Source organism: Alosa sapidissima, chromosome 18 (genome assembly GCF_018492685.1).
Source record: "Alosa sapidissima isolate fAloSap1 chromosome 18, fAloSap1.pri, whole genome shotgun sequence".
NCBI lineage: Eukaryota > Metazoa > Chordata > Actinopteri > Clupeiformes > Clupeidae > Alosa > Alosa sapidissima.
The window spans coordinates 5,830,144-5,848,768 of NC_055974.1; the positions used below are offsets into that span (position 1 = coordinate 5,830,144).

General features: G+C 41.9%; 1 protein-coding gene across 4 annotated transcripts; it reads left to right on the top strand.

Moving 5' to 3' along the window:
• The first annotated feature begins 519 nt into the window (after positions 1-519).
• Positions 520-18,590, top strand: cd99l2 (CD99 molecule-like 2). Of its 4 annotated transcripts, XM_042070853.1 has the most exons (12): positions 520-1,075; positions 4,353-4,418; positions 5,458-5,496; positions 5,787-5,891; positions 6,918-7,025; positions 9,377-9,454; positions 10,881-10,943; positions 11,491-11,559; positions 12,283-12,333; positions 13,308-13,430; positions 13,730-13,795; positions 14,817-18,590. In XM_042070853.1, exons 1-12 carry the CDS (start codon positions 1,018-1,020, stop codon positions 14,876-14,878), a joined length of 888 nt encoding a protein of 295 aa, XP_041926787.1. In that variant the 5' UTR covers positions 520-1,017; the 3' UTR covers positions 14,879-18,590. The 4 variants fall into 4 exon arrangements, with proteins under 4 accessions (XP_041926787.1, XP_041926788.1, XP_041926789.1 ...); XM_042070854.1 differs by lacking the exon at positions 10,881-10,943 and having other exon boundaries at positions 522-1,075; XM_042070855.1 differs by lacking the exon at positions 6,918-7,025 and having other exon boundaries at positions 522-1,075.
• The last annotated feature ends 35 nt before the right edge of the window (positions 18,591-18,625 follow it).

An 18,625-nucleotide genomic window follows, 5' to 3' on the forward strand; every position in this document is an offset into this window, starting at 1 on the left:
ATTTCTATGCTTGAGTTGTAAACTAGACCTATACAGTGAGAGGTTTAGCTGTTTTGAAGGGATTTTACATATTTTACTGACTATAACTGACATGCATGCTTAGAACTACAATGACATAGGCTTATGAAGGTTGAAGGATAAGAGTTGACATCTTGTGTGCAAATGCTTTTGCGATTATCAGTAATTTAGAGGGAATTTTTTGTAAACATAAGAAACACAACTGTCAACTGGTAATTATATAACATTTTTGACCAAACATTACTTTAAACTCTCAGTGCATGTGAATGTTGTTCAGTGCTGGTATCACCAATCTTAATCATGTTGAGATATATAGGCTATTACAGACCAGACTGTAATATGCATAATTCATTAGGGTCAATTTTATGTGCCACTGCTTCTGGCATTCCATGGAATGTATGAGATGACAAGAGTGGTTGCTAAAATAATCTTGATAGACGGAATTTAGCTGGTTGATTGACAGGGGATCACTTGGCAACGCTTGTCTGGTATCAACACAGCAGTTTTTTTGCTGAATATGATAGTTGCCGTCACCAGTAGGCAAGTGTGTTAGCCAGCAAATAATTAACGTTAGCTAATGTGAGTGAATAAACAAAAGCTACACAAACACAACTAATCGGAGAACAGAAAAGTAACACAACCAAGCAAACGATTTAAGGAGGGTTGATTTCATATTTCTCGTCAGTGAACACTGGTGGTGGAGTAGCCTAACGTTTGCGGAGGAACCGCCCAACGCTGGTGTAACGTGATTCTCCACGTTGCCCCTTTCGTCTGCTCTCGGTAGACTCCGCTTGCTCATTCGCACTGCAGACTTTATTGCAGCTAACTGTTTCAGACTGTCGCACTACCTAGGGTGGACTCGGATCAAAGTACACGGCTAATACGTCTCATCTAACAGCTGGGCCTGGTTGAGACTCGTTTTTAATCTACTAGTAGTTGTCCAGACTACATTTTAGTTACATTTTGCAACGTGGTGGACATCTAACGGACTTCGAGACTATGAGGAGATTTTCGGCATGGGCTGTGTTCGCACTGTTGTCTCTGCTCACACTGAAAGGTAAGCGCTTCGCCCCTCTTTGTTGAGGTCTCTCACAGCCATGCAGAGTTCATCAGATTTTTCGGCTGCTGCTAAGCAATGAATAGGACCGTAGCCTACTTGAAATCTGGATACTGAATAACGGTACTTTGCGAATGAGAAGCGGCGGACAATATAATTACCATATCATTCATAGTCTACGAGTTGCAGTGACACAGCTGTGGAACATAGTGTCCAGAAACATTTTGCAGTGACCGAGGGGGAAGGTTAGCTTATGTTCCCTAAGCCAACCATTTTTTTTGCAGTTGATATAAAGGCCTCTATTTGTTCTCTTGTAGGTAACATAAAATAGGTTTTTTTTGTGTGCCATATTACCTGCTGGTGTGTCTCACTATGTCTAGCCTGCGAAAGGTAAGACAACGGTCCCTAAAGGAGGCGGCCACTGACCAGTCAACTAGGCTATCTGAAAGAGGAGAGGACAAATGTGGCACGGCCTTTTGTATCCGGTATCTCTTCTACATTAACTCTTAGATTTGTTGGCGCATTTGACATGGTATAACCTTGTTTCATTTGTGCCTTGAGCACACCAAAAGCAGTGCCTTTGTGTAAGAAGTGTAGAGATTAGAGAATGAATTGTGAAAGGGAAGTGAAAGTTGGGTTTGGTAAAACGACTGTTACTGGTACTGATTCAAAGAATAATTTTCTGATAACAGACCATGAGGAATCATTTCATACCAGTCACCATTAAAAGAGGCCATGCCCCCCCCCCCCCCCCCACAAAAAAAAAAAACTACAAAGACCATGAATTATGGAGCCATGTGGAGAGAGCAAAAAATCAATGGCAAGGTACCCAAGCCGGCTTCTGGAGGAACAGCAGACATTTTGGCAGCGGCGTCTCATTGTAACAATGACACTAGAGTATTTCTCACCCCGCTGTACAGGTAATACATAGGGGAACGCTCCCATCCCCACGCATGCGCACGGCAAAGCCAGGGAGACAGAGGGCAGGTACCGGCGCTTGCTCTCTCTCTTTCTTTCTCTCTCTCTCTCCCAGACTGCGGAACCCACGGGAGAGGCCATGACTGAGTGACGCGCCAGAGCAATGAAGCAGAATCGCTCTGCCATGGTTAGAGATGGAGATAAAAACGTTAGGGTGGTGGACTGGGAGGCATAAAGAGGGAATGGTGAGAGGATCAGTCCCCCCCTCCCACACCCGTTCATGTCTGGGTTTAACCGAACAGCAGGCTAGCCTGCCTGCCTGCCTGCCAGGTTTTTGGTATTCAGCGCAGGTGATCCCTGCTTTAATTGAAAGCATTGTTCCTCGCCCAGACTCAGGGTGCTAGATTTGCCAACATTGAGGTGGCTGAGACGTAGCCCGCTCTTCCACCCGCCCGCTTTCTCCCACCCTCCACCCCGCTGTCACCTCCTGTCCCGAAAGAAGCTCCCTTGTTCGGATGAATAGAGCGCCAGGGTAGCGACGCTAAGACTCAGCTGTGTGTGTCTGGCAGGCTCCGACTGCACCAGCCCCCCCCCCCCCCCTTAACCGCGCACATACACACACACACATGCCCCCCTTCTTCTCCTGCTCCTCCTCCTGAATGAGCGTCTCCTTTCTCTCTCTCTCTTTCTCCCCCTGCCACACCCTCTATTATCGATGTAATTAGATCAACCCAAGATGTGTGCCATGTGCCAGAGACACCTGAACAAGCCCACAATTGATTATTCATTACCTCATCATCCCGCCACAGGGCATCTGTGTGGCCTGGTGTCACAGTTATTTATTTATTTATTTATTTTCAAGATGACTGCCCACTGAACGCTAAAACGCCTGCTAATCTGTGAGCATGAAAGGAATATGCCGGCTGTGTTCCTGACTGTGAGCCTGTCTGACCCAGTCTTATCGTGTCTTTTCTGCATAGCATTTCCAATAATCCCTGAGCCCAGTCTGTGAGTGCAGGAGACGGGGTGACCGCTGAGCACCATTTAGAATATGTCCCACTGGCCAATTCAATATGTCTCGGCACATTAAGCCGCCAAACGGCAGAACTGATATCGTGGAGAACGGTCAAATCCCTGAATAGGGACTTGCCGTGATAGAGCAGTGGGTCGCGTAGATTAGGTGCCGCCATGTGACCACAGAAATCAAGTCTTGCTGAGGCAGTTCCTGGCCTGTACGGCAGGGTGCGAGTGTTTTTAACTGTTTCTAATCCTGGCCTGGTCAGCATCTAGCCTACATACAGTTCATGGATAGGGTCTCAAATGCAGATTCAGAGTGAGAGTCAGAGACTGAGCATTGGTGGAGATTAGCAAAGAGTTTGGGAAAGGAGACAGAAAGGGTGAAAGGAGAGAAATGGAGAAAGACATGGAGTGTGTGTGTGTGTGTGTGTGTGTGTGTGTGTGTGTGTGTGTTTCCTGGCAGAGGTTAGAATAAGGCTAATGTGGCTCTGACCCAGAGCTCCATACACAAGTGCGATATGCTGGCCACAACCCCATACTATAAATAGTCACAGCAAACTGCTGTGGACGAACAGTACTAAACATCATGTGCCAACTGCTTTAAAGGCACAAAGCAACAGACACATTAAACATATTTCTGTCTGTTTATAAGTAATTTATAAGTAAACTCACATACAGTTCGACTATTGTTTTATTTGCTGACTTTTACCACCAGTCGTATCAGTGATATTGGTCAAATGAGACCTAATTAAGATAAATAACTGATAATGCATGGCAGTACAAAGAAATTGAGGCTTGCAGAAGATAACCTTTCACTGCTAATGACTCGATACAGTCACCTACAGCAGAGCTCTTATCTTGGCTGATGTTTGATGATCTGTTTTACTTTGTGTTTTGTTTTTAAATCTGTTGCTGGTCCCATGCATTCCTCTCTCTCTAATCTATCGCCATAGTGGAATATATGAGGTAAAAACAGTTGATGGGGGGGCTCTTTTGTGTGGGTCGTATGAACACAATAGATCCTCTGTCTATAGACAGAAAGAATGTGGTCCACTGGCCTGCCGGGTGTCGTTTTCTTGGCCCCCACCAATATCTAGTCAAAGTGGAATTTGATACATTCCAAAAGCCTCAGGAATCTGGGTATAGTCCCCATCTGCAGACGCCTTTGTGTATTCCCCACTTTCTCACTCCCATTTGTTCAGCCGGTGTGTGGCACTTTAGGGTAAAAGTTACATGCGGGTATTCAAACACATAACTGGTTGACATTTCCTCGATATCTTCAGGCCTGCTTTTAGGGATTTTTGTCTGACTTTGGTGTTTTTCTTCTACGTCTTTGTTGCAGTGCGATGTGAGGATGGCTTTGATCTGGCCGACGCACTGGGAGATGATGATGATGAGCCAGCAGCACGTAAGACTCCATGACCTCATAGCCACCACTGGACACTGTAGACAAAGCACTGGACCATTGACCTAACCGCATATGAGTGGAAGATGCATTAGGCTGTAGATCCACTCGATACAGCTGCCAAATGACACAGATATTTTCAAATACAGAAATAAAATGAGAATGATGCATCTGTGTACTTTGGTGATTCTATTGATTTTAACTGTTGGTAAATGCGCTTTAACACAGAGGGCCCTGGGATATTCGTACGTATCAATACCACAACTAGACTGCTGAGATTAACTTTAGTGGGTCTTCATGAGTTGTTTTAGTAGTACAAGGTGAAACAATAACAACAACAACAAATTACATTTATATAGCGCTTTTCTCAACACTCAAAGCGCTTCACATGGAAAGCGGTTCACATGGAACCACCACCAATGTGTAGCACCCACCTGGGTGATGCACGGCAGCCATTATGCGCCAGAACGCTCACAGAAACACAGAACCCGATCGCACACAAAGATATCCACTAGTTCTCTGTGGATTTAAGTGGGGTTTAAAACAGCAATAAAGCATGTAGCCATGTGCTCTGTTGCAGCCTCACCACTAAAACCCTATTTTGTGTTCTGAGAAGAACCCCAGTGGGTTCGCTAACTTAGACGCGTTCTTCCACTGAGACATGCCAAAGTACCTACTCTTTCTATTCCTGTTACTGAATCTACTGTAGAACCGTACCTACATAAAGGGGCTATGAGTAGAATTCTGTTACATTCACAATTGTATTCAATACAGCGCCATAGAGGTACGAAGTGGTATTACAAGAGACTCTATCTGGTTATCATGGTTACTTCAGAGGATATCTGAGCAACACAGAGGATAGGCGTTTTTGACATTACGGTATGTCAAAATGGCTAATCCACTACATTATGTTGCCATTAATAGCGTTTCAACATTGTAAGCTAAAACAAACCAAATGTAACTGTAAAACAAACTGGAACAAACTAAAACCTTCTGTAATGAAGGTTAAAGCAATGTAACCATGTTTTAACTATCTCCACAGCCACAGTGAAGCCCCCAAGTGTACCAGCAGGAGGAGACGGTAAGGAATCGTAATTTATTTATTTTCCTCCTACCTAATGGGGCGCTATTTGTGCTGTGAAACATGCTAACTTTAAAACAGCTAGGTGCTAATGACATGTATATAATGTGCTATACGCTACCCTGTCTAATTACTTTGTTAATTGTCTTTTTTTGACATACATTAACATCTGCTTCTGTGATAGTTCTATGAAGAAGGTTACAAAGCAGCACTGGTAGATTGCTATGCTTTAAACATAAAAAGAAAAAACAAACAAATAGTCTATCAAGAATTATTGGTCAATTTCACAGAACTGGACCTCTCTGATGCCATGGATTTTGGCACTCCCACGAAAAAACCAGTGCCGCCTGCTCCTGCCCCGACCAAAGCAGCAGTCAAGCCCAAGCCCAAACCAGGTAGGCAGCAAGAACACGTGGTCTGCACAGGCTCCACATGGGCCTGGGGGGAATCAGACGCCACTCACTATCAGTCTTTGCCCCTGTGTGTTAACCTCTAACAGACTAACATTTAGCACCGGATTTCCTATGTTACTCGAAATGAAACTTCATGCCCATATCTCCTCTTTACTGACCACGCGTCTTGCGGAACTTGTGGGTTACATGAAACATGACAAGTATGCCCTTAGAAGAAGGGAAAAAAACTCAAAAGCCCCAGTGAAACATGAGCCCTGGGCATTGTTTTCTCTCCCTTAGTGGGTGTGATGGTGAGAGTACTTCACTTAAAGGAAACCTGCCATTGAAAGCAGCAGTGTGGATTCGCCCATGTGGCTGCCGATTAGATACTATCATGTTGCTGATACACAAAAAGTCACTCCTTGAGGGCTTGGAGATAACTACTCCTGCCAATAGATATTGATTGTGGAGAATTTTCTCTCTTTCCTGCCAAGCACTAACAAGACAGGAAGTAATGTGATTTCCTGTTGAAAATGCCATTAAGGCCTTCGTTCTGTTTCCTAAACACACATCTGTTTTTGCACAGGTCAACGCAGATGATGGATAAATAGTTATGAATCTCAGTTCTCGCCTCTTTCAGGATACAAGTTATTGCTTGATGTTTGTGAAACAAAATGAGATATTTTTCACTCGTATATCATATTCATGGAATGGCAGACTGGACTTGGTAATAGAAAGGTAATAGAAAATGTGGACATTTTATGTCAGAAAATGATCAGAGCTGTCATTTCTAGTCCTTGCTGATCTGGACCTGCATAATTTAGATGCCTCTATGTTGTCAATGTGATAAATACACCTGACTAGAATAATCAATTGTAAGGTTTTCACTTTATTAATTAAGTCTGTTAGTGCAGAAAGAGACGAGCATGCCTTAGAGTCCTTTAGAGTGGGACAGTCAGACGCTTGGTCAGTACCCGTTGTTGCTCTCCACTAACCAAGTACTGCGCTCGCTCACCCGCTCGCTAACAGAGGAGACCGGCTCCGACTTCTTTGGGGCCACAGTTCGGCCCGGCCTGCTGCCTCGCACCACTCCCAGGGTGACCCGAACCACCAGCCCGCCCCACGTTTCCAAGCCTGGTTGGTAGTCGCTTTACGTTCCCTCGAACGATCGACTCACGCCGTCTGTGTCCCATGTGCCATCACGTCTCTGTTACGTCAGTTCCATTGCTGTCTCTGTCATTCCCAGTCAAATAGGGGAAAACTACGCATGTGTGTATATATGCATGTTCATTTAAGTTTAAATGTATATGTGTAGCAGTAGCAGTACTTAATTGCTCAGTTTTTTTGTATGTGCACTATCAAAGTTTTGTACATATTAGAGCCCGACCGATATGGTATTTCAAAGACCAATACCGACTTCGGTATTTGAGGATTTAAAAGAAAAAAAAGAAAAAAAAGAGGACAAAATTGAGGACAAATTGACCAAAATCAGGTGACCACCCACCCCCGAAATTCGACCATGTTTAACTTTGACCATGGCGCGCTGTAAATCATAGCTATTTTGCACAGCACAAATCTTTGTCCCATTCACTCAACCCAGTGCAACCTAGCAGCGAGTGTAGTGCATGCTGCCTCCTATCTGTAAGCTCCTTATGTGCGACGGCAGAGAACGTGTTGTTGTTTTTTTTATCATGGATCGCTACTTATAAGCCTCATTTGCTGTAGACTAGAGAACTTGTATAATTGCTACTTACAAGCATTGTTTGCTGTGGAGTACTTGTCAAAAAGATGGACAAACGCCTCTCACACTCAACCAATGCTAACATTATTTTACTGTTACTGTTTACTAAGCTGGAAAGACAATACTAGGAATTTAGAAGGATCATTTTTTGGCTGTCCTTTACTTATTTTAAAAAATAATTATTGGCTGTTATTAATGCCGATAGCGATAGATCGGCAAATAGCTAATATCGGTCGATACTATCGGCACACCGATTTATCGGTCAGGCTCTAGTACATATGGATTACAGAGAACTGTTTTCCACATGAAACCATTTTGATGGAAAGAGGAGTACATGTGCATCACTTATATACTGTTATCTCATTCTTTGTCTGTCAGTCCTTGTGTGGGTGATAACAATATGTGTCTGAGTCACAACACAGCAGTCCCTCAGTCCCTCAGCATGACTTACTGTGTCCTCTACCAGGGGAGGTGCCACTGTGTCCCCCGGTCACCATACCCCCTCGGCCGCACCATATTAAATAATGGCTAACCACAATGCACAATTGTTGTAAACAAGCAAGCACGCTGTCGAAGCTTTGATCTGGTCTGTTCATGCTGAAAATGGGCCCAACAGGCACATTTGCCAATGAGTCTCTTGGCAGACATTTTGGATCCCCCACCCCCACCTCCACAATCCCCCCTCCCTGCTCTTTCACTCCCACCCGCACTGCAGATGTTTTTTACACTCTGCACTGCTGGAGTAACTGTGACAGATTGTTACATTTTTTGTATCTGTTGTATATTTTTGTATATGAAGTATTAGGCTAGTTTGTGTATACTCAGTTAAGGGAATGATTAAAAAAATGTTCAAGACATTCCTCACCACTGAGAGTACCTTTTCCTGATCAATAGCACATGGTTTTTGATCTTTTGGTGAGCCAGTGCATTGGATCTCTGATCAGTCGACAGACCTGCCATTGGCGGACCTGCCACTGTGACTTTGGCTTGATATCAGTCCTGCACCTGCCGGTCTCTGTTATCCCTGCTCAACAACACATTGGATTGAGAGAAGAGCCATAAGTGTGTTCAGCTAATTGAGAATGGCAGAGATGAGATGTGCAGAGTAGGCAACAATTCAGAGTAAGGGGTTACCAAGGGGAACGATTGGGAACCTCTTATTTCAATGTCTTCTCTTACTGCTCCCACTACAAACCACAGGATTCCCTGAACTCTGAACCTACTATGCCGATGATATGTAGGCCAGCACAGCAGTGATGTAGAGAACCCTCTTTGCGTGACCATAAAAGATTCCCCAAGGCAGTCTACTATAAAGCCTGTGTTAAGCTTTACCTCAGGAAAGCATAATTGCTCAAGATGGTATAAAAATGTCTGTCTAGACGACGTCTGGAACACACACATGGAGGCATCCTCTTTCTATAAATAAGCCTTCACTGCTGTGCCGAGTTTACAAAAAACACTTTACGTGAATGATTGTTGTCTGTCTCCTAGGTGATTCAGTGCAAAGGTAGAATGTACAGTGGTATGATGTCTTTAAATGGAGACATAAATGCTGAACCTCTCATGTTGCATTTCTACCCATCCTCCCTCCTGCCACCAATTTCCTGTTGTTGTTCACCTATGAGACCTCTGCCTTCACGTATGTTCAGCTATGAGACCATTGCCACAGTGTGAATGCTTGTGTGATTGAGTTAGTGGCTGAAGTGGACTGACAGCTACTGTTGGGTTGGGCTGGGATCACTCACAGGGCCTGATGACTTCGATCTGGGCGATGCTCTGGACCCCAACAATGACATCGGAGGAAAGGGCAAGGGAGGGAAAGGAGGTGAGTCATTTCTTACTCAGCATTTTTATGTGACATACTGTGCTGCTGTACATTAAGGGCCTGTCTCCTGTACACGGATTAATCTTAGTCCAAAGTGAAACGTTTTTGGAATTTCCTTTAAGGACTAGGACTTAATTCATGTACAGGAATCCAGTCCCAAAAATGTTATTGTTTATAAAAATACTTTTAATGTAGTGTAAACACTGAAAATATATAATAACAACAAAGTCATTAAAAATGCATTTTGTTACCTCACTGATATCATTTTTATGTCCGCTCAATTGGCCTATATAAACTAGTAACAAGTAACAAGATGTGGTAACTCCTCTTGTTGTCAATTTCCAACGCATTGGGTGACAACAATGTTACATACCAGGTGCAATGTAAGAGACTCAATTGTTCTTATAGTCAGTGTGGCATCAAAATGAGTTTGAAGGCATCCTTTTAAGGTACCAAAACTGCATTGTGTTGCATTGAATGTAAATATAAAAATGCTGCTGACATGATGTATTGATTGAAATGATTGTTGTTTCACTGTATGGATGTTCGAAACAATCTGTGAATTTACAGTCCATTTCCACTGCAGCTATTGATCAAAGCAGGCATGCGTTAAAATCAATGCTATTTATGTTCAGTTACATTTCTGGCTCCAAGTCATATAGCTGGGCCAACAGTGTGAGGGTCAAATGGGTGGTGGGGATAGTGTTGTTATTGGTAATGGGAAAAAAGTCAATATATATATTTTGGTTCAGAGTGTAAAGATGTTTGAAACCCATAACTGCTATACTCTATTATGTATACTCTCTCTATATGTGGTTTCTCTTAGTGAGCTAGTGACGTTTGACATTTTAATTGAATTTTAGTTGAGAATTTAAGCTCTCCTATCTGATGCAAACACCAAGGCCTTCCACCTTGACTGTACTGGAAAATAAATATAATGAGCATGGTCTTGTTGAAGAGTTTCCAGACATTTGCTGGAAAGTGCCTTCATTTTGTCTACTTTTCCATAAAATTACAAACATTATAATAGGTGGCTTGCATTTGTGTTATGTTATTCTATAGTGATTGTCATTTAATAGTCATTCAAAATATAACTTATATTTGAAATGTATAACAGAATTGGGTAACACTTTAGTTTAAGGAACATGTTAACCATAAACAAATTATGAATATGTATTAGTGGGCAACAAAGACTGTATTAAGCAACATTTTACTCAATAGGTCATTTATTCTTGACAAATCCTTAAACGTATTGGGGTCCAATTGTGATTGTTTAATGTTAAAATAACACGCTTATATTATATTGATAGAAATACAGCTGAAAAGCACAAAAACAGCATGAAAGTATTTGAATTTGATATGACTAAAACTATGATATGGGAACCCTGAGAGTTTGAACCCTGAGAGCGTTTCGTGTCCCCGTCAGAGAAAGGGTATGACGGAGAGGGCAGGGGCGACGGCCAGCCCAATAACAGAGGAGGCACCGGTGGTAAGAACCCCCGGCCGGCGCGTGCCTGTCTGGATGAAACTGCCGTAGTTAACCCACTCCTGGAGAATGTCTCTCTTCTATCTGTGTCCTGTGTTCTGTTTCCTGTCTCCTTTAAAAGTCTGTAACTTTTCACCCCATACTGCCTTGGTCATCTTTAGCAAAGCCTACTGGGAAGTCATGTTCGGGGTTAGGGTTTCTCAGACAGTCTCTGAAAACGCAGCAAGCTCACAGAACTAATCAATTATCTGTAATGTACACATGGCTGTATCTCTGTCTGAACACAGGAATGACTAACCAGTAGTCATGCATGGGTATTGTAGTTTTTTCTGAATGCCTTCAAAAACTAGCCTTTATCATTATGACCTTGTGACCCACTTGGTCTTGTCGATTGATAAATCTATTTTTTCCTCCTCCAACTCTGGTTTGCTCTTTCCCGGGGACCCTATCTTTGTTTTCTGTTTCTGTGGTGGTCAGGTCTTACTTAACTTTGGACAGAACCAACAGCATTTTCAAACAGAACCTTTAACCATTTTCTCTACTTGTGTAGGTGGCTCGTTCACTGACGATGACCTTACTGACCTTGGTGACTACAAACCTGAGAAAGGCAGTGGCAAAGGTAATGATAATAATTCCTCTATATTAGTTTTTGTACTTATGTTGTACCATTACTCCCCATCAGGTTATTCAGGTTAACTAAGATAAAAAACAAAAAACAAAACAATTATTGTCTTAATGTGGAATGTGCAATGTATGCTGCCCTACAAAGGCTAAGAGCAGTATCTTCACTTCAATCTGTTAAAATTTCATATAGCTACAGTACAGTACATTTCTTAAATAAATTTACATTTTTAGTTTGCAGTTTGTATAGAAAAGTAGAGTGAAACCAAGGCAGAGTGCAGTATTTGCCCTTACTGCCTTGATTTCACTTGCCAATACAGCATTCTGCCTTGGTTTCACTTGCCCTTACTCTAATTGGATATGATTAATTAAGGCATGAAATAAACAAAGCTATCACTTTATAAAAGGTTCTCCAGGACTGACAGTCCTGATGAATGGCATTACTGTCTATTAGCTCGAAGCCCAGATCATTTCCCTGAATTGATAACCATGTGATATTAATGGCAATATTAAATGCCAGTGAAAGTATCATATTCAAAATAGTCGGTCAGTTTTTACAAAAAGTAATTAACATATACTTTGACAAATATAAGCAGCAGTGTGCAACGGTGTCAAAGGTTAGGTTTTGGTGTGCAGCAATGCAATAATAAAACACTCATCTTTGCTTAAAATAAGTAAAACACTTCTGTGCCTTACCCATGACTCCTTGTGTGTCTGACAGGAGGTCACGGGGGTGGAGCTGGAACTACTGACCTTGATAACGACGACTATGGTAAAATCTCCACTCCTCCACCACATGCCACAGATAGCAATAAGAAACACTTACCAGATAAGGTCTTGTTAGACTGGAACTGTATTTGATGTAGGACCTTGAGTGTTTGGCGTGGAGTTAAAGACAGTGAAATAGAATTGACACCAACATGTATTAAAAACATTTATACCATGGTCTAGATTGAAAAGGGTGTTGTTTAAAAAGTGATATACTGCACCTATGAAGTAGATCTGGTAAAAAAAAAAGTTTAATCGCCGTTCCATATTAATGCTTATGAATGGTAACTATAACAGCGATAGTAGGACGACGGTTGAGCCTGGAGGCAGGCTTCGCAACAATGGAATCAACTGTAAACAGCTGAAAAAACTAACAATTTTAGCTCTAAAACTCATTTAGTATTAATAATTGATTTCATATTTATTTATTTCGTAAGTGACCATGGTATAAACGGGATAATACCCTTCGATGCGTCCATTATCAGAAATAAATGGACTTCGCGGACTCCGCTTTGCGTCGGACGGTTCACGGTTCATAATGGACACCTCGTCGGGCATTATCCCTTACGTATACCACTTCAGCAAAATCAACTTCAGTATGCAGTATGTATGTCGAGTAGCTGCACAGTAGCTCACTTGGTGAGTCAAGTGAGCTGCAATCAGCAGGTTGAGGGTTCAAAGCTCGTCTGAGATACAATTTGTCTTGTTTAAGTGGGCGGTAGTAGCGTAGTGACTAAGGAGCTGGGCTAGCATGCAGTAGCCCTTGAGAAAGGTACTAACCCTTGCTTCGGGGACAATGACCCTTGTAGTATAATTGACATAATGTAAGTTGCTGGATAAGAGCATCAGCCAAATAAATGTAATGTAAATTAGTCATTATAGAGTCTATACCATAGACTGTACCGTAAAGACGTGAAATATCAGCTCCAGTTGAATGTCACCTTGTCTCTTTTGTGACCAAACCCTTCGGGTCCCCAGATGGCACCATGGCAGAGACGGGCACGATCGCAGGCATCGTCAGTGCTGTGGCCATGGCCCTGGTCGGCGCAGTCACCAGCTACATATCCTACCAGAAGAAGAAGTTCTGCTTCTCCATACAGCGTATGTCTAGTACACTTTTTTTTTATCTTCCTGTTACTTGTCTCTACAGCAATGTAAAAGGTGAACATGTAAAAACAGTTTGTAAGATTTAAGATCAAGTGTAAGCATTGATATTTAGTTGTGTACCTATTTGAGAGCATATTGTTTTAATTAGTAGAAGTACTACGGTAAATGAAAGATAATTGGCTGTAGATGAAATGCTAGATAATGTTAGAGGATGACGCTGATAGTATGTGCCATGTAGCAGGTTGAGTTTTTTTCTCTAGCCTGTCTTACTCTTGTTTCATCTCATCTTACAGAGAGCTTGAATACTGACATGGTGAAGGCAGAAAATCCAGATGCTGTTGTGGCTCAGGAGCCCCAAGGTAAACATAAAGATGAACTAAAACAAAGATAATACAAAAAACATAAAGATGAACTAAAACAAAGATAATACAAAAAACATAAAGATGAACTAAAACAAAGATAATAAAAGATAATCAGAGACGGCTGATTGGAAACTCATCCTTGGCTCTCTCTCATACTGCGTGACACACATTCATGTGTAGAGTTGCCCTTTACTGTCAGTTATCCCATGTAGATTACTTGGGTTTGAAGGGCTTTGCTCATGGACGCCATAGCTGAGGATAGAGGGAGATTTTGGTTACAAGGCCACTTCACTTAATCTTAGACTGCTGTTATCCTCGGATGGCTGTCATGTAAGTCTTGTGTGCCTCGAAAATAAATAAATGCTGATTCACATTGTGTAAAAGGATCAACTCACAACACAAGTGGATTGGTTTAAGATTGGTTTAAATCAGCACAACTCCACTTTATCTCGGCCAGCACAACTCACTGTCACCTCAACCATGTGGCCTTGTCGAAGCTGAAATGAGAACTTTTTGTCAGCAAAGATTATAGAAGAAACTGTGTTTATGATTCTGTTGTATATTGCACCTGAGGTGTTTAGTAACAGTGAGATGGTTGGATGAATGGCTGGGGTTAAAGGTAGATTAATAAAGGGACAACAGCTGTTTGTGTTGAGGCAAGTGTGACGAATGAGGGCATATAGTTAGTTAGTAAAAAATCTAAAGATGACTACAGATATCTATTTATCAACTGTAAAGGTGGGGGATACTGCAGAAGTACAAAGCTGTGTGGAGATCGCTAAATACATACAAAACATTGCTGAGTTTGGACTTTTAAATACCTAATGTTTGAGGCCAGGAAGCCATGGAGTTTTGCCAAGAGAAATAAAGCCACAACAAAATGTACTTGACCGTATCATTGACCTGTGTGCGATTTTGGATGTACTTCCACAAGTAGAGCCATGGGCCTTTATTTATTCCCTGCTATGGAACCTTTGGAAGTGATGGGATGTAACCTTGGTTCTCTTTGTGCGTCTAGTTCAACAGACTCTTCTTCAGCCCCCCAACGCAGAGCCTCCTGCAGAGGAGAATGCGGTCTAAACTGCAGTACCAGCTTCCACCACAGGGGGGCACCAACGTGCACCTCTCAATGGCGATACACACTTATCGCCAAATGAAAACAAACATGCACCCCCCACCCAAGAAATACCATCCGGACCCTGTCTCATCTACCCAAACGTTATGTATATACACCTTAATTTATTTTACCCTTTAACTTTTAACACCACTAACTATGCCTGTTTACAATGTTATTGAACTAATGTAGGAAAAATCACCAGAAAGACAATGGAGATAAGGATGATTTTAAAGTTTCATTTGAAGAGATGATGAGGGTAATGCTAACTCTTAATGGCTATATTGTCATTGTTTTATGGTATTTTGTGTTTTATGTGTTTTTGTTTTTTATTTGAACAATGTGTCAAAAATCAGCACCTTGGCCAACCAGCAAATTTGACTTTGAATTAGAACCAAAAAGTTTTTATAATCGTTGGAAAAGAATACTGCTTACTCGTTTAGCCAATGGGTAGGATCTGACTTTTGCATGACACTTCCACAAGCACACATTTCAAGAAAGATTTTTGACTGGTTGTTGATGGAAGTGCACTTATAGTGTTTGAGCTTGTTAAAAAGAAAATGAATGATTTCATTACATTCTCCCCTTTGTAAAACCTGCCCTAATTTGTTTTGTAAGGTTTTTACATGGGCTGTAAATATTTGCCTTGCTTTTGCAGAGCATTGTTGCGGTGGTTGAAGGTTTCTGTGTTGTAGAGGACACAAGTTTTTTCTAGTTGATTTAGAAATAATTGAACAAAAAAAATGGGAGAAAAATGGAAGACAAACTTTAAATACGAACCCACAGCTGCTTGGTATGATTTGCTTTTAGGATGGAGAAAAGTAAAACTTCAAAACTGGTGCAAGGGAGGTCGTTTGGCCTTCTTGTGGGAAGATGTAACTGTTTGCAATGAAAGGTGAAAATGTTGTTTTATTTGTATATTAGGTCTATTCAGATGTCAGTGATAGAGCATTTCTCCGAAAATGGAGAGAGGCGATCTTGAATGTGATGAAGTTCTAGAGTTTCCTGTGCATATGAAGTTAACGTAACTGGATAAACAAAGTAGAGACAGGAGTTGTTGTCAGTGTTAGTGTATGGTATCACATAGAAGTTATTATTGAAGTCTTAATTATATTCAGTACTGTCCTATTCAGACTGCTCTTTGTTTTCAGCTGCAGCTGGTTGCTTGTGTAGCTAGGAAGTTAGAGATTGTTATGCTTGTATATTGCGGTGTGTGTATCTACAGGTTTTTACTCGAATCGCTGTGTTTTTACGTATCCCTATATACCCACTTTGTATAACCGTGTGTGTGTGTGTGTGTGTTTGTGTTGACCGAAAGTGTTTGTGTTACGCTTTGTCCTTCCGCTTTCTTTGTTGATTAGGGGATGGGAGCGGCTTTGTCAGAACTGAACTTAGCATCCGTGTTGGTAGTTTCGTAGAACGATTTTATTCAAGGGTTTATTTTATTTTTGATTTCCATCTTGGGACAAGTGTTGTTGTCCTGCTTGGGACTCTGCTGCACCCGTTTCGGTTTCGTCTCGCCTGTCGCCTCACTTGACTCTAGGCCTTACCACGCCACGCCTCGTCCTGTCCAGTCTGCCTCTGCCGGACACCTGTAGCCTCTCGCCTGTAACCAGTGCTCACTTGATCGCTCCTTGGTCTGTTCTCCCATGCACTGAAACCCCTGTTCTACTCTGAAAATATCCAAAACAGAAAAGAAACATAAAATCGTATATAATCAACCTCAACCATTTTCTCAGGCTCCTTAATTTCTTTCTTAAGAAGCTTGTTTGTTATTCGATTGGACATATAGTCAAATGGTTTACCTACCTACCACTCTAGGTTGTCTTTGACATTTGAGTTGGCATCATGGCAAATAGTAGCCATAAATGGCAAATGAGCGCCTTGTGACAGAATGGTTATCCCTCAGATGTCTGAGGCGCTTCAGTTCTTTAGCATGAGTGGACAGAGGACTCTTTCAGGGCATGGGAACGTGACCGTAGCCAGTAAGGTGCACCTTTTGCTGACCTCCGATGCTGTTATTTGACAGCACTGCACCGCCTCTCCCCTAAAAAAGCCTTACTCAGCCTACTCACACCGGGGGAATGAAGTACATGTGGGTGCCAACAGCACGAGAGCTGCCTACTATGAATGTGCTAGATCTAGCCCATGAAACTGAATGTTTACCGAATGTAATTCTTGCAACTGTTGGCCATTTTGAAGGTCTGCTTCAACTTCTTTGCATGATTTTTGGTATCAGTAGTGTGTTATGCAGTCTGATGTAGCGTATATCGGTGCTTCTTTAGAATAAAATAAAACAACAAACACCAAAGTAGAGACAATGACCAGATTTGCCTCTTCGTTTATCCACTCTTGGCCTTTTTTTCCCTGTTCTTACCGAAGTGAAGTTAAGGAGATGCTTTCTAAATGTTTGATGATCCTGAACTAGAGCTCTTGATACAGTGGTTTATGACATTACCAAAAATACCACCTATTTAGAGAAAGCTGTGACGATTTTGAAATGTTCTGAAGTGTCTTGACTAATACAAAACATCTCTTGCATCATATCATATGAGAATAGCTTCAACCCAGACGTACAAAAACACATCTTGATGAACAAAAAGCAAGACTGTTACGACTTCTGCTGTTGTTTGGTACCTTTTGGTATCTTTGACACGTAACTGCATTTCTGAGTCAGGATTGGTTCGGTGGACTAAGTTACTAGTGTCCAGTGTTGGTTGTAGTTTCCGTGGTTTCGAACCGGGGCTCCCTGATGATGACTGGACAGAGGCCGCAACACCTCACTGATTGTATCCACGATGGTGTGCACAGAACTGTACAGACATGCATGTTTTGGACTTTTTCTAGCTTGGTAGCTATTGACGGTTTGTTCTCTTACTGGATAACTTTGGTTTTTGATTTGTTTTTTAACTCCTCAAAGGGTTGGAAGATTGATTGTTGGGTGGCCAGGTGTTCTGGTCCTGGGTTATGCACTGCCAGTGACACGCCATTATTCCCCCAACACCACTACGCCAGACACATCCACACTCTGACACTGTAATATAGGGCTGCACATTATTCGGCTTGAATGATTTTCTCCTACCCTTAACCTGAAGATCTGTGTACCGGTGGCAGTGTTGTTGGTATATATATATATATGAATATATATATATATATATATATATATATGAGTGTGGAAATGGAGCAACATTGATGTTAGAAATATGGAGGGGTGCTTGTTTCAAAACAGGACATGCTTGTGCTATCTACATCAATTGTGTTGTGGCAGACTAGGTCTAAATATAGCCTGAATAGCAGTGCAGCATCCCAAATACCAGTGCTTGTTTACTAGCATGAAGACTGCCTTTGGGGAAATGCAATTTGTATACACATACACACACACACTCATAGGCAAGCACCTACACTTAGCAGCCTCATGCATTTTTGCATGTGTGTACACAAACACACTATCAGCCACTCCTTCTCACACACACACACACACACACACACACACAAGTCTTATGATGGTACAAGGTGCAATCTTGTGACAATCTCCACCTTTAGGATTGTTCCGTTTTTATTCTGCTGTAAAGGTTTTTAGCAATGCAGTTCTTTACTAACCCCTCCACTGTAGCTCACTGGCAATACATTACTGGAAGAGATTATTATGGTGAAACCCAATAAACTGCCTGAGGGTCATCTTGTGTTTTGTGGTTTATTCACTTCCTCCACTG

Coding starts and splice junctions, on each gene's coding strand:
- cd99l2 (XM_042070853.1), top strand. CDS start 1,018: ATGAGGAGATTTTCGGCATGGGCTGTGTTCGCACTGTTGTCTCTGCTC. Junction 10,944..11,490: donor TAACAGAGGAGGCACCGGTG/GTAAGAACCCCC, acceptor CTACTTGTGTAG/GTGGCTCGTTCACTGACGAT. Junction 12,334..13,307: donor CCTTGATAACGACGACTATG/GTAAAATCTCCA, acceptor TCGGGTCCCCAG/ATGGCACCATGGCAGAGACG.